At 36.0% G+C, this 15752-nt stretch overlaps 1 protein-coding gene across 1 annotated transcript in view; it reads right to left on the reverse strand.

The window, feature by feature from the left end:
* Positions 1 to 353: 353 nt before the first annotated feature.
* The window catches only part of LOC144964655 (dual specificity tyrosine-phosphorylation-regulated kinase 2-like), a 35011-nt gene continuing 19612 nt past the window's right edge, over positions 354 to 15752 (reverse strand). The window contains exons 7-9 of the mRNA XM_078899150.1: positions 9146 to 9319; positions 2791 to 2970; positions 354 to 1829 (exon numbers count right to left, since the gene is read on the reverse strand). Coding sequence (XP_078755276.1) covers positions 1656 to 1829; positions 2791 to 2970; positions 9146 to 9319 — 528 coding nt within the window. The 3' untranslated portion in view covers positions 354 to 1655. The remainder of the gene's footprint in view (positions 1830 to 2790; positions 2971 to 9145; positions 9320 to 15752) is intronic.

Here is a 15752-nt window from a genome sequence, read left to right on the forward strand (position 1 = left end):
ACTTTGTCTTACTTTTTCATTAGTATAAATTTGTAACCCCAGATCTCCGGGTGGGGAACCTGATCTCCCATAGTGGGCAGGGAAGTCACTTACTGTGTCTTCTATATCCCTCTATCTGTTTTCCAACTTGCCTTTTGTCATTGTCTTGGATTGCGATTACTTAGTTTTGTCCTTTCCGTTCTCGGAGTCCTTGGCTGAGAGGGAAATAGTCAAATTTATAGTTAAGGTTTTACAAAATGATGTTGTTTACAAAATTGAATTTTAAGCCGCATTGCCGTCGATCACCGTACTCTCGGTGTCAAAGGGGACAGTTTAATTTCAGGTCAAAGTTCAAAAGAACTCATGATGACTCATTATTAGTCTAATTATCTCTTTAATCAATTCAGATGATTTGACAAATATTTTTTAAAAAACCCGCAAAAAATCCGGAGTCGACATTTATGAGGAAACTTAATTTTATTGGTAATAACTTGATTAAACGAATCAACAATATCTAAATGGCTGTTCTCAAACTTAAATGACGAAACCTCTTTAAAACGTTGTCTACTTTGAATTCTTCTCATTTTCAAATGATATTAATCAGAACTAGTGGACAACGGGGAACATGTGTTGGAGATCTAAAGATGCATATATATATATTGTATAAATTTGTAAATGATTAATGCGCATTAATATTTTTGAGCTATATATGAACATAATATATTATAATATAAGCCAAATGTCTCCCTGTATTCCCCGAACAGATCTTTCGAAAATACGGAAGTTGTCAATTGGGGAGCAGACACTGGGAGAGGATAACAATTAGATACGGTTTGTTTTTGGCATTGTATCATCATATATTCTCTGGTTATTATTATACCTCTCTGTTTACCAGAACAACATGATAGCAATAATATATTTTTTTTTAAACAAACAAAAAACAAAAAACAAACCAATAATGGGTTTCTTTGAAACATCTTAAAAGCGGGAAATTGCCATCTCCATGCACAAGTAAGTATAAGGACAAGGACATCAAAATCAAATAAATTTTTGAACTCTATGTCTAAATTACTGGACAAAGAGAACTGATGTTATAGAGTCAAGTAAAACTATCACCGATCCTGCCTACCAAAATCTTCAGATCCTTTGTTATTGACTGGTAACTGCTTCAATCCACCGACCAGTGACTTGAGTAATTATGTAATGACAAGGACCCATACATACATGACTAGAATCTTAGTATCGAGGTTTGTTGTTTTGTATGAAGTGTCTGCGATTGTAATTTTTGTTCATTGGTAGAAAAAATCAAGGCCTTTAAAAGTTTTAATGTGTATTGTCCTTATTTATAGTGATCACTGTTGGGCACAACTTGGGGACCCGATTATTGGTAGTCTCCATCAATAGAAATGCAGTTTTGTTCCATATTTGTTGCTACGTACTTGGCTGGCTTGATCATTGTCCTGTCAATTCACTGTATTTAATTTCCAATGAGAAGACGAGACACGACTTTTCTGAACATCCCAGTAAGTTCTCACTGATCACAAGCCCTTTAAACTTAGTAGACGCATACTACCAGCATACTGCTTTGTAAATTGGTTACATTTCCATCGTCTTTTAATTTTATCGTTAGTATGAAAAGAAGAATATTAATCTTTTTGATTCTATCCAAATAACTATCACAAGTGCCGTAAACTAGCTTTGCCGCTATGCAGCCTGGTTTGGCCCACTGCCCCAGGGTGACTTTTGCTGGAGCCGACTTTGGGCTGTGCTGATGCCACTCGGCTTTTGATCCACGGGTGTTCTTGCATCTCTGCAGGTGAAGGCCGGATGTGATGGTCCCATTCCAACATCTGGGGCAATCGGATAAAAGAATAGTACAAAGAGATCAATAACATGATATGAACTATGAATCAATACAAAGTAAAAAGACATTGAAACTTTGGTACGTATATCGCCAGTCAATTGAAGACAAACACATATCATTGTAGTGTATTATGTATATCTGCATACTAAACCGACTATTCTTTATACCGCCCAATTTGGGAACGGAGTGGCTATTCGTCAGTACTGACCCCCAGGCGCTGGCACCTGCTGGTCAGTACTGACGAACAGGCACCAGCGCCTGGGGGTCAGTACTGACTAATAGGTATTGGTGCTATTGGTCAGTGCTGACCTGGCCACGGGCGTTGGCACCTGTAATGACGGTACCAAAATTATGGGAAAATGCCATTTTTTGAAATAACTTGCTCTAAGACAAATACATTCGCATTTCTTGTCCCATACTAGTCGCAGGGAAGTGCCTTGGTTTCACCTTTTTTTGTCGGTTTACGTGAGAATTGTTTAATAAATTTATCAATTAATTAAACAAGTAAAATTGTTCAATCCTGAAAAAAAGACCAAATTTGGCGTTGAAATGTTTCGGTTCATCCAACGCGCATGCTCACTGATGCCGACGCCAGAACTGAAAGTAAAGGCTCTATCATTGTGTCGTCTTTCTTCATTCCGTCATTTGAAATTCGGCTTGCTCGCATCTCACTGAGACAGGAGAAAGGTACAAGTTTCAGTTAGAAGCAGAATGTATATACCGGCTCTACTAGGTCATATAAAGGGAATGAATGTTGAAAATATTAAAAAAATTAATGGCGAACAATGACAAAAAGCGATAGATGGTTAGAAACATCAACAGTTTCCTAGGCCACCAATCCTTGTAATTAATCTAATCTTTTATTAATCACTGACCAGGGGACCGGAATAAAAAAACCTGTTAAATTCAGAATTAAAAAAAAATACAGATGAATATTTGAAATGAACCTGTCTAACGAAGTTCCTGAATTGCTCGTCTCCGATAACTATGGACGAAAAGTCCTTGGAGGCCGGACTACCTCTGCCTGATGTTGCCTTGACCTTGAGCTTGGTCTTGGCCATCATGACTCGTGGTATCTCCCCCATCACTTCCTCAATGGCAGACAGCTGGTCGTTCTCATCTCTGCCCTGGGGATGGAGAATTAACTTAATATTTTAGTTACATAATTAAACATTCTTTTATTCAACGTGATAGTTTCTTATAACTGACCAATCGTCATAATCGGGTATTTTTGGGATGAATCTGACGCTGTAAATTTGATTTCAAGACTGGATAGTGAAATAGCTCATTGTGAACCCTTTTATTAAATAACCGGAAGTAGTTCTATTCATGGTTATCCCTAGTTATTTTGACTACATTGTATATCCTCTGTTTCTTTCCAATAAGCCTTTTAATGTTGAGGTGTAGCCATGGAAGATGTTGCTTTCCACTGACTAATTTGGAAGGGATGTGTTAGTTCGATACTGTAAGTCTTTTTAGACCACTGAGAAATATTCCCAATTTCTATTGGGGTCATTGTTGCAAGGTTGGTGTACGAAATAATTTTTGTGACTATAGAACAGGTGTGATGTACAAAAATGATTTGATTCTACTTCGGTAATTATTGTAACAGCAGTATAATATAATTTTACGGTCTTTAATGGCTTATCGACCGCACATTTTGAACAAACAATTCTACTTTTAATACTAAAATAATCGTTTGAATATTGCCTTTTAAAGCAGGGTAATTGGTGTGGCAGATGGACAGGCGGTCGGAGTATTTGGTTCGAAATCTCAGTAATTCCTTAAAATTTTTCCGACGGGATCGGCCAGAAACCAGGTTACAAATTTAGTCCTCGGTCATTGTTTCGTTCTAAATGACTAAGCTGTTTAAATATCCTGTCTTTTAGACCTTAATGTGGTAAACAAATGGTGTTTTTGGCTGCATAAACTTTCTCATTTAAAACTCACTTTTTAATGGAATTTGTTATATTATTATTATTATTATTATTATTATTATTATTATTATTATTATTATTATTATTATTATTATTATTATTATTATTATTATTAAATCATTATTATATCGCTTGGAACAAGAACGCACAAAATTGAGACCTGGACCCAAGATATTAAAGACATGGATGACCGAAAACGATCTAAAGCTGAATGCTGACAAAACAGAACTGATACCGAAAGGGACCGAGTGTTGTGTGAATTCTATATTTGTAAATGAAGCCGGAATCTAAAATTCAAACATCGTTCCAAACTTCTGTTTTTATTTAGACGAATTCCTAACTTTCAACGATCATACCAAAAAAACTGACCAAACCCTTCACTTTCATCTAAAAACATAAGCAGAATTAGGTAGGAACCTTTTAGGTACTGAAAGAACAAAATTACTGATTAACTCCCTTATCACTCGTCGTTATTCTTTTCTATTTATTGACACACCAAAAGCCTTTGCGGAAAGACTTCAAAATTCAAAATAAAGCTGCCAGGCTCATCACCAAAACTCCCCTTAAAGAAAGCATCACCCAAGTTCTTTAGGAATGTCATTGGTTGTCAATAGAGAAAAGAATTGAGTTCATAACTGCATGTTGATAAAAGGAAAATCCGAAACGCCCATTTTATCTATTTTCGTATATTAAATTGAAGCTTACATTCAATTTCACATTGTTATTTATTTCTTCGAGCTTCGAGCAGCACCATTTACATTTCATCCAGTCTATAAAACTCTCCTCTGCCTGGTGTGCCGTGAGATATCTCCCTGGGATAGAGGTATCGGGGCAATCCAGTATCATGTGATCCATATCCTGGTGACGGCATCGCAGTTGAGGTAGGAAGGGGAGGTAATATATACCCATCCATAGAGGTTACTGGCTGTTCTGCCATGTCTTGCTCATTTTTGGTTGCAGGTTGTCCACTGTTTCCTTGTCAGTGTTCTAAAGCATGGCAAGGGTTGTTTTGTTGGGTCGTCGATTAGATCACCCTTCGTGGTTTTCGTCCGTTCCATTCTCTGTGCAATGCTCCGTTTAGGTTAAAATTTTCGACTTTGGAAGCTTAGAAACGCTTTCTAGATCTCAATCGATGCGTTGTGGGATCTTTTTCGCGCAGGGCTTTGAGAGGCGTGTCGGTGTCACAGGTGTCCAAGTGGTTGTGTTGCTTCTGGGTAGCTTCCTCTCTTCTTAGGGGTGGAGGGGCAATTCCGCTCATCACTGGGAGCCACTACGTTGGAGTAATTTTAGTGACCCTGATATTATCCTCAATGTGTCCAGGGGGGGGGGGGGGATAGGGGAGTGGGGGAGGGGGTAGGGGGTGGGGGGATAGCTACCCATGATGTTTCGGCATGTTTCTTTATTATTCCTTTTCTTTTTCGAAGTTTGCTAGCTGTGTTTTCAATGTGTTTTTTGTATTAACCTATCAAAGGTTACGCAGATGTAATTTGGGGTGTGGGTCATAGGGGAGGGTTGTGTCTGCTACGTGGATTGATAGACGTTGATTTGCATGGTGGTTGTTCAGATGGGATCGGGTGCAGACAGTTTTAGTGGTTTTAATTTTGAGGTTAAGGGTCTATTCAAAGGAAAGACTAGAATAACATAGGCATCAGTCGCAGTGCAGCGCCACAAACTGATATCCGGTGAGGTGACGTGCTCAAGGCCACACAGCGCAGCGGGTATTCGAAATCGATACCTTTCGGGTACGAAGCAAGACCGTCTCGCTGAGCTACGCTGATGGGATAACCGCTGGAGAGTTCACCTCGCACACAACCCAGACTCCCTATCTACCTATCACACTGCCTGCCTTCCTACCAACCTATCTACCTACCTACCTACTGTCACAAGGGGAAATAACGATATTGCATTTTCCATCGGACACACAATTAAAGCCTCTAGTGACGAAGACGCAAACTTCGCACCTATATTATGAGAACTCGCTCAAACTCCGCCAATATCGGACAACGAAAATTAAGTGCGAACATCTGGCAGACGCGCCCACCACCCTATCTTCAAAACAAAGACTCATAGCCTTATAAAACCTGCCACTTACAGCAAGACAGCCTCTCCAACAAAAAATATCGTCAAGAACAGACGTGTTTTTATCATGTGTTGTGATATTCATTAATAAGTGGTGAGTGGATTACATTGAGTTATCTTTCTTAAATTTCATTCTAGTCTTTAGTCTGCATCAACTGCTTTTTTATGCATACTTTAGGTCTCTATTCATATGAGGTTGGTGTGCATGATATCATTATGACTTTGCTACCTGTAATTTGAACATAATTTTTAAAGCCATGATTTCTCTAGTTTATTTATCTAGCGCAGAACGGTGCTTCTTGAGGCTAGAGTACCTATCATGCTATCTGGGCGTTAGCATTATATATATATATATATATATATATATATATATATATATATATATATATATATATATATATATATATAATATATATATGTATATATATAATATATGTATATATATATATATGTTTATTATTTTATATTATATTGATTATTATATATAATATATCCCTGTCTCAGGGCACTCCAGTCCGGAAGGCAGGCCCAATAAGATTAACACGGAGAAATGTGACGGCCTGTTTATATTTATATCAAACCAGATTCCATCCCTTCCTTATTTGGTTAAAGGAAGAGCTGGCCAACCTTACACCTTTTCATCAAATGGCACCCCTACAACATGAAGCAGAGATACTGCCATTTTGGCTAAGGACCTCAGCTGTTACCAAGATATGAATCACAAAAAAATATTGTGGTTTTGTCTTATCTTTTGTTAGTAACCAATGATGAGTAATAAACATTAAAATCATGTTAATGTATACCACACTATTTCAAACAGAATAAATCTGATTTAGTTTTATAGTCAATTATAAGTGGGACTGGAATTTGTTTATTCATTACTTCTTGTATTGTGAAAGTTATATCCTTAAACAGCTAAACGAGCCAATAATCATTGCTGTTAATAATTTCATGTAATCTGTAATGGGAAATCATGGGATTTGCAGAACTCTCTAATTTAATTTTAATCAATTGGGCGATTCTGTGAGTGCAGGAGCTGTCATCCTATGTAAAACGCCCATGTGGTGTGGAGAATAATTACATAAATTTTCTAAAGTTTAATCTCCAACTTAAAGATCAGATACCATATATTTGGGGCTTCGCCCGGGATTATATTACTTATAAATTAATTATCTTTGGATTGTATATAATTTAAACGGGACCTTTCGCATTAAAAAATATCAAGCTGAAATGAATCCTTTCTGGGGACTGAATATTCCACCCATTAGTTTAATGAAGTAAATAATTATTCACATTAATTGGGGGCAACTCAAACCACATTATAATTTATTTATTGCACTTTGAATTATTGCACATATATTTATGTTATTTACTAATCATATTATATATATATATATATATATATATATATATATATATATATATATATATATATATATATATATATATATATGTATATATATATTTGTTTTTTTTTTATTTTTATTTTTTTTTTTATATATATATTTATATATATATATGAGACTTAAATAACACTTAAATAATTAGTTATAAACATTGCATTATTCTTTACTTATTCAGTATTTTACTTCACTCTTCTAACTTTGCTTATCTTGACTTTGGCATTTCTTACTTTCATTACATGATATCATTGCCTTTCTCTCACCACAATTCATCCTACTCTTTGTAATATTATTTAACCCTCTCCTTACCAACTACAGGAAAATCGTCACATTCGTTACGAGACAACCAACACTTTTCTAATTCAAATTTCTTTGTACATCATAGCATTTAAAGAAAATGATTGTGCTGTAGAGCATGTTTTACTAAAGAAATTATGTTTCGCAAGAACTTTACCGCTATTCGGTCAAAGTGATAAAAAATCTATTATTTTTGTGTGTTAGTTGGGTGTGAAGTTTTGTTGGAGATCCTGAAAATAGCAGGTAAGGAGAGACTTAAGTTACTCTCAACATACCTAGCTTTGGTAACATTATCTTTTTCCTTTCAGTCTATCTATCTCTACTCTATTCTTGTCTGTGCGCTTCTTTGTAGTCAGTGTTCCACCACCCCGGCCTCCATTATTAGCAATTTAAACTGGTTAGCCTCGCACTTATTTGTAAATAACAATATAAAAAAATCAAAACTTTCATTACTAATAACATGGCGACTGGAATAGAAATTCAAAAGTAGTACCTGCAGATAGGTAAGGAACTGCAACTACGCGTAGAAGGCGAAGCATTAGCACAACACGTGCAAGGACATGCCCAGCGTGACATCGAAGCCGATATACAGCGAAAAAGAGAAATAATGAATTAAGAGAGAGAGAGAGAGAGAGAGAGAGAGAGAGAGAGAGAGAGAGAGAGAGAAAGAGAGAGAGAGAGAGAGAGAGAGATGATATTAAGTGAGAAAGAGGTAGAAAAGGCACCAAATGAAAGAAAAAGAGATAGAAAATGAGAGAGAAAGACATCAACTGAGAGAAAAGGAAATGCTAAATGAGAAGGATATGAAACCTAAAGAACTGGAGATAGCCATAGAATAAAGGGCAACAACGGGTACAAACACCTCGGATAATGGAAGTGAACGCCGTTCTACGCCAAATATGGAGAGAGACACCAGAATGCCACGTTGGCTTTTCCCATGCAAAACTTCCAGCCACAAGTCGAAACCATCGACCTATTTATCGATCGATTCTATGAACTAGCACAAGCTTAACAATTGGATGAGGAGAAATATGCCCTAAAACTCTCGATGCACCTGGCTGGAGAGGCATACCTGCTTTTTCAAAACCTGCTACCAGGATCAAACAAACAACTTCGTCGAGTTGAAAACTGCCTTACTTCGCCACTACGAAATAAAATCCTTTGTTATTGCCCAATGATGAATAATAAACATTAAAATCATGTAAATATGTACCATACTATTTCAAACAGAATAAATCTGATTTACTTTTATAGTCAATTATAAGTGGGACTTGAATTTCTTTATTCATTACTTCTTGTATTGTGAAAGTTATATCCTTAAACAGCTAAACGAGCCAATTATCATTGCTGTTAATAAATTCATGTAATATATTACGGGAATTCATAGGATTTGCAGACCTCTATAATTTAATTCTGATTAATAGGGCGATTCTGTGAGTGCAGGAGCTGACAACCTATGTGAAACGCTCGCGTGTTGTGGAGAATGATTACATAAATTTTTCTAAAATTTTAAAATCTAATCTCCACCTTAAATACCACATTACACTTACCTACCTACTAACCCAACAACCTACATGCACACATACCATAAAGATGGGATAACCGCTGGAGAGTTCACCTAACACGCAACCCAGACTCCACATGTCAATTGCCGGCCCGTATCTCAGACCCAGCATCACCTCCGGTGCTCTGTAAAATCGAGACTGAACGTAGTGATAAATCTGCTGCTGCTCGTAACAGCTCGATCCGAAATCACCAACCTGAGATAGAAGGAAGAAAACTAAACATTTTTACTTACTAGATCAAAAAAAAAAAAAGCAAAAAATAAAACAAAACTAACAGACAAGCACATAAACAAAATAACAATAACCAAAACAAACATAGCATTTGATCCAGTTCTCCATGGACTGACAAAACACCATTTGTGACCCACATGCGGAATCCGGTATTATGTCAGTTCGAATTCCGCGGTCAGTATCTCGATTTAAATAAGTATTTTGAGTGAGACACTTCTCCCCTAATTGTCCCTTTGTGCCGCTAAATGCGGTTGACTTTGGGATTGTCTCCGACTATTTTAAATAAACATCCTAAAAATAAATTGAAGAGCCTTGTGCTAGGAGAACTTATGTCACCGGAGTTTTGAGAAAAGAGACTAAAGTTTGGATCTCAAAAGGTGTGTGTGAAAAAGTGCCAGACAAAGCAGAGAGAAAAATATAAGAAAAAATAATCTTTAAAAGTCAGTCTGCTTCGAAAAGGGAGCGGACCTCAGACATCCTGATTACCGGTCAGACGTGCTATCATTATTTACACAACAGCAGGGGTTACACGATAATTGGAACGATTTAATGTGGTTGTTAGACCACCAGGTATGCCACTTGCCAAAAAAAAACCCAACAAAACAACAACAACAACAAACAAACAAACAAACAAACAAAAAAGACCCCACCAAAAAAAACCCAAACCAAAACAAAAAATAAAAACCAAAAAAAAAAAACAAAACAAACAAACAATTTGCATTCTAATGGCTTTCTGCCATGCACATATTATATTATCCTACTTATTGTGTGATTTTGTCCTTTCAGAAACTTTTCGCCCTTCGGAATTTCTTTTTTAAACAATAAAATGTTTGAATGACTTGTATTGTTTGCTTTTCTGTTCATTTTTTGTGCTCCTTTTCTTAAATTTGTGCTTATAAGTTAGTAGCAAATTATAGTAAATTCATTGATTTCTATTTTAATAATAATAATAGGAATAATAATAATAATAATAATAATAATAATAATAATAATAATAATAATAATAATAATAATAATAATAATAATAATCCTTTCTTAAAAAAATATAGCATTGTGGAGAATATTGTGCTTATTTGAGTCAATAAAAAAATTGATACGGCGCACAACTCTACTAAAAGATTTGAAAATTAGAAATGTATTTTTTAGAGATAGATAAACAGATAACTTGATTTCCTTTTATAATTTAAAGTCAGTTTGAAAGTTCATTGAGTCAAACAGATATCATAAAATATGTACCAACGACGACACTTGACTCCCAAAATCAACTAATTTTGACACTGTAAAAAGTTGTCAATTTGCGTCATCTATTTATGACATCAAGTATTATTATTACTTCCGTTGTGTTGTGTGGGTGTTGGCATTTTTCAGCAAATCGTGGCATTCATAGTGATATTATTCACTTGATCACATGAAGGTATTTCAGTCGCCATTTTGATTCTTTTTTTACTATTAGGGTTAGCTCGAGATCGAGGATATTTCTTTTTCTATTAACGTTAGTCATAAGTCTTAGTAAAGGTGCTAGGATGTTTGTTTTTCCATAAGTTAAGCAAAGGGGAGATATTCCGAAAGCTCTTACATCCCCAGTATTCTTTAAATTTGTATTTTCACCGTTGATATTTTGTCAGGCATTTATTTATTCAATTTGTCATTATATCTAGAAGTATTTAAAAAAACTCTAGAACAAACCTTGATAGATTTGTGAAAGTTTAAAATTTCTTAATTTGACCATTGTTTTGATTTTCAGCTTCCATTTTGATTTGTTAAATATTGAAAGTTAGTGCAAAGCAGTCCGAGAGTTGTTTTTTTTTTCTTTCTATTAGGGTTAGCTCGAGAGGTTAGTCATAAGTCTTATTAAAGGTGCTAGGAAGTTTGTTTTTCCATAAGTTAAGTAAAGGGGAGACATTCCGAAAGCTCCTACATCCCCAGTATTCTTTAAATTTGTATTTTCACCTTTGATCTTTTGTCAGGCGTTTATTTTTCAATTTGTCATGATTTTTTCTATTAGGGTTAGCTCGCGATCGGATTTTTTTTTCCTATTAGGGTTAGTCATAAGTATTATTAAAGTGCCAGGGTGTTTGTTTTTCCTATTGGGGTTAATTAAAGGTACTAGATTTAATTTTTTCTTGGGGTTAGTTGAGGGAATATATTATTAAATATATTATTGGGCCAAACAGAAAAATCAACCGAAGATATACCAAATTACACAGACAACGTTGTTTACCAATCTGCCCTCATTAAATGATGATGAGTACAGTATCGAATGAAAATAGTTCTTTCCCCGCGAAATTGCGGGCTTTTTACTAGTAATAATAATAATAATAATAATAATAATAATAATAATAATAATAATAATAATAATAATAATAATAATAATAATAATAATAATAATAATGATAATAATAATAGCAATATATTTCCAAGCATCCACTTGAAAGTGCTCTTCAGCACGTTACAATTAAATCAAACGCACCCCCTCCCCCAACACACAAATATACACACAGACACACATACACACACACACACACACACACACACCTAGGCCCACACATATGTTAAACAACAAATAAACAAACAAAAACAACAACAAAAAATTTCCTTGTAAAATAATTAATATGCATCTTAAATGTTAGAACTATATGAGCAGATTTTGTTCTAAAACCGAGTTCCGCACAGGTGGAGCTGTACCTAACAGGCGTCGTGTCTCGTTCTGCATGTTATGTGATGCTGTTGGTCAGGGACCATTTGTAAATCGCTTTGATCACGCTTAGTGGATATTGCACTGTATAAAAGCTCAAGTTATTTTTTTACAGTTAAAAGGTTTTTGGTGGCAATTATTAATGCCGTTTATTTCTTTCATCAAATAGGGATCTGATGATCTTAAGACACGTCTAGATGTATAGACTTCAAAAATGTCTTGTAAGTAAGAAGGGCCTACATTAGTAATACATTTATAGATGTATACAAGAATTTTGTACTCTATTGTGCGGCTATGTGGTCTAGTGGTATGACACTCGCTTTCGGATCGAAAGGTCCTGGGTTCGAGCCTCGCGCTCGGCGCATAGTTTAGTCCTTGGAAAAGGCTCTTTACTCACATTCTCTCACCGTACCCAGGTGTAACATGAGTACCTGGCCTTTAACAGCGTTGTCTTTGTCCAAAAAATTGTAATATCGCCTAACAGTAACAGGCGTCATGTCCCGTCTTACATGTTAAATGTTGCTGTTGACCAGGGACCCCTTGTAAAGCGCTTTGTGGATATTGCGCTATGTAAAGCTCAGTTTTTTAAAAAATTAAAAAAAAAATTACTGTAGTGAACAGGGAGCCAATGAAGCGCATGTAGAGTAGAAGTAATGTGCTCTCTCGAGATTTTAAGAGTAACCAGCCATACTGTTGATCATGTGCATTACTTGTTAGCTAGCCCATGTACATTAATCCATGTAATAATTTGTTCATTTTACAGCTCGATGCAATACGGGATCTGGATGATCAAGAAGTTAAAGCAATTATTTTGTAACTGATGCAGGTGGTTTTGTATGACTTGGATGTCACCATGCCAGACGACATTTTAAGGTAAGGGTTTGGGATGGGGAAAGAGAAGAAGAAGGAAAGCGAAGAAGAAGGAAAGAGAAGAAGAAGGAAAGAGAAGAAGAAGGAAAGAGGAGGAGGAGGAGGAGGAGGAGGAGGAGGAGGAGGAGGAGGAGGAGGAGGAGGAGGAGGAGGAGGAGGAGGAGGAGGAGGAGGAGGAGAAGACAAGTTTAAAAAATAGGGAGAAGAAGAATATCGGCGACTCTCAACTTGTCAATATGTCTCAACCCGAGATTTCTCGATCGAGCGATATTCCAAGTAAAAGGTCTGTGGCCAAATCAAAATAGTTTAAAGTCGGGATGAAAAAAGTAGGTTTACAATTTAAATAATCACACATATAAATTTGACTGAGTACACTTTTTAGGGATTTTATAAATTGTTCTCAATTTTGAAAAAGCTACTCAAGCTAAGCTTCCTAATCTTCATTAGAGATTCAATATTCAGCGACTAGAAAACCACAAGATAATACGTATTTTAGGCGATGGATAATAAATTGTTTTTTAGAAAGCCACAAGATGATACCAATATTAGGTGGCTGACATCTGGATTATTCCAGTCTTCCCTTGGAATATACCCTAAAGACCAATTTCCCTTGGGGATAAATAGGGGAATTGATAATTGATTTATTTTATACTTTTTATAATAGTTATTGTTACACTCTTAGAGCTTAGTCATAAAAATGTTGGAAAACGCATACAATGATAATGTATAACTCTTATTGTCTCATCCTTCATTCCCCTAGGATCAACTGGAAAGAAGACCCTTATGCCAGAGGTGCTTACTCCTATATCTCGAGAGGCTTTGACTCGTCCAACATAAAAACTATCAACCTACCCGTCTTCCCGTCTCAAAAGGTCGGCATGCCAAATTACTAGTTATCATTATTTGACATCCCATTTCCCTTTTCCAAAATTGTCATGATGTTTTGGAGGTTCTAGTCATTCTGTGATGTTGTCCTTCCGTCTTTTTGTTCTACCGTCTGTTTCAAAACTATTGGCTATATTATCAATTCATTATTTGGTACATATGCTGTTGCTGTTGTACCAGTGGCGTGGTCGATTATGTATTTGGTAGATAGGATGTTGTAGTTGTATCGGAGCTGTGTCTTTGTCAATTCTGTATTTGGTAGATAGGATGTTGTAGTTGTATCGGAGCTGTGTCTTTGTCGATTCTGTATTTGGTAGATAGGATGTTGTAGTTGTATCGGAGCTGTGTCTTTGTCGATTCTGTATTTGGTAGATAGGATGTTGTAGTTGTATCGGAGCTGTGTCTTTATCGATTCTGTATTTGGTAGATAGGATGTTGTAGTTGTATCGGAGCTGTGTCTTTGTCGATTCTGTATTTGGTAGATAGGATGTTGTAGTTGTATCGGAGCTGTGTCTTTGTCGATTCTGTATTTGGTAGATAGGATGTTGTAAGTTTTATCGGATCTGTGGCTTTGTCGATTCTGTATATGGTAGATAGGATGTTGTAGTTGTATCGGATCTGTGGCTTTGTCGATTCTGTATATGGTAGATATGATTTTGTAGTTGTATCGGATCTGTGGCTTTGTCTTTTGTTCTTGGTAGATATGATGTTGTAATTGTACCGTATCGGTGGTTATGTCGATACTTGGTATCTATGCTGTTGTAGTCCAACCGGATCGGCTGCGATTCGGAATTGTTTGTCGTTAATCAGAGTCTAATCTTTGCAACTATTAACTTTTGTTGGATGTAATGGTCTGTTTTTCGTCTTGCTTTAGAGTTGAATATGTCATAACTATATATTTTTTGTATTAATTAACATATTATCAATTTGACTTCTTGTCTTTATGTCTGGCGATAAATTCGTATATAATACCATGGAGTGTTTTTTGAATTCGGTGTTTGGGATGATGAATTGATTGCTGAAAATAAATTCAGCCAGTCCAAGTCCGATCTTATCGCTTTCTTCTGGTAAATTTTATGAAAATGATTCAACAAAGAGCTCCACGCAAAACGTTTACAAATCATCAACTTTCAATATTATATTAAAACCAAGTTAAACGTGTACAATATTTGCATTATTTAAACCATCCTATGAGGGTCAAAGCGTTGTGACAGGACCAAATCAATTTATGTCAAGCAGCGGCTACACAAATAGTCTTGAGAAAAATACGGCAAATCGTTTGGCATTGCAAATCTCCAACAGGCACGCCATCCAGCGGTGGGAGAGAAAAGAACTTGAAGCCCTGATTATTAGGCAGAATAGAGGAATACATGGCATGCTTTCCGAATGAAGGATAATGCAATTCTCAAGATTGCTCCTCCCTAAGACACCCGACAGCAAAAGAAAGTGAGAAGGCAATCCCCTCTTCGTCTCTTCGTCAACTGGTCTGTGACAGAGACACGTGGAGATCTTTCATTTCAGTGGAAGTAAAAGGTAGTCTGTATTGTTAGTTGTACCGGATCGGTTGCAATTTGGTTTTATTTTATTTGAGTCTAAAGTCTACTACAAATAGATAAGTAACTCTTGTTGTTGTTCTAATCTGCTTTCAGTATAGGGAATGAGATTAGCGGAAGAGTAGCGTCCCTTGATTGGACGTCACCGGTGGAGAAGTCATTTGTAAACAAACCAACTACAAGCCAAGCGCGCCAAATACAAAATTTATTATTCATATTTCTGTACAAAAATGCAATCAACGTTATGCATTTTTGTACAGAAATATGAATAATAAATTTTGTATTTGGAGAGCTTGGCTTGTAGTTGGTTTGTTAACAAATAACTTCTCCATCGGTGACGTCCAATCAAGAAACGCTACTCTTCCGCTAATCCCATTCCCTATTGATTTAAAAT

This window comes from Berghia stephanieae, chromosome 2 (assembly GCF_034508935.2).
Source record: "Berghia stephanieae isolate SIO BIC M18660-M18661 chromosome 2, UCSD_Bste_1.3, whole genome shotgun sequence".
In the NCBI taxonomy this organism is placed as follows: Eukaryota; Metazoa; Mollusca; class Gastropoda; order Nudibranchia; family Aeolidiidae; genus Berghia; species Berghia stephanieae.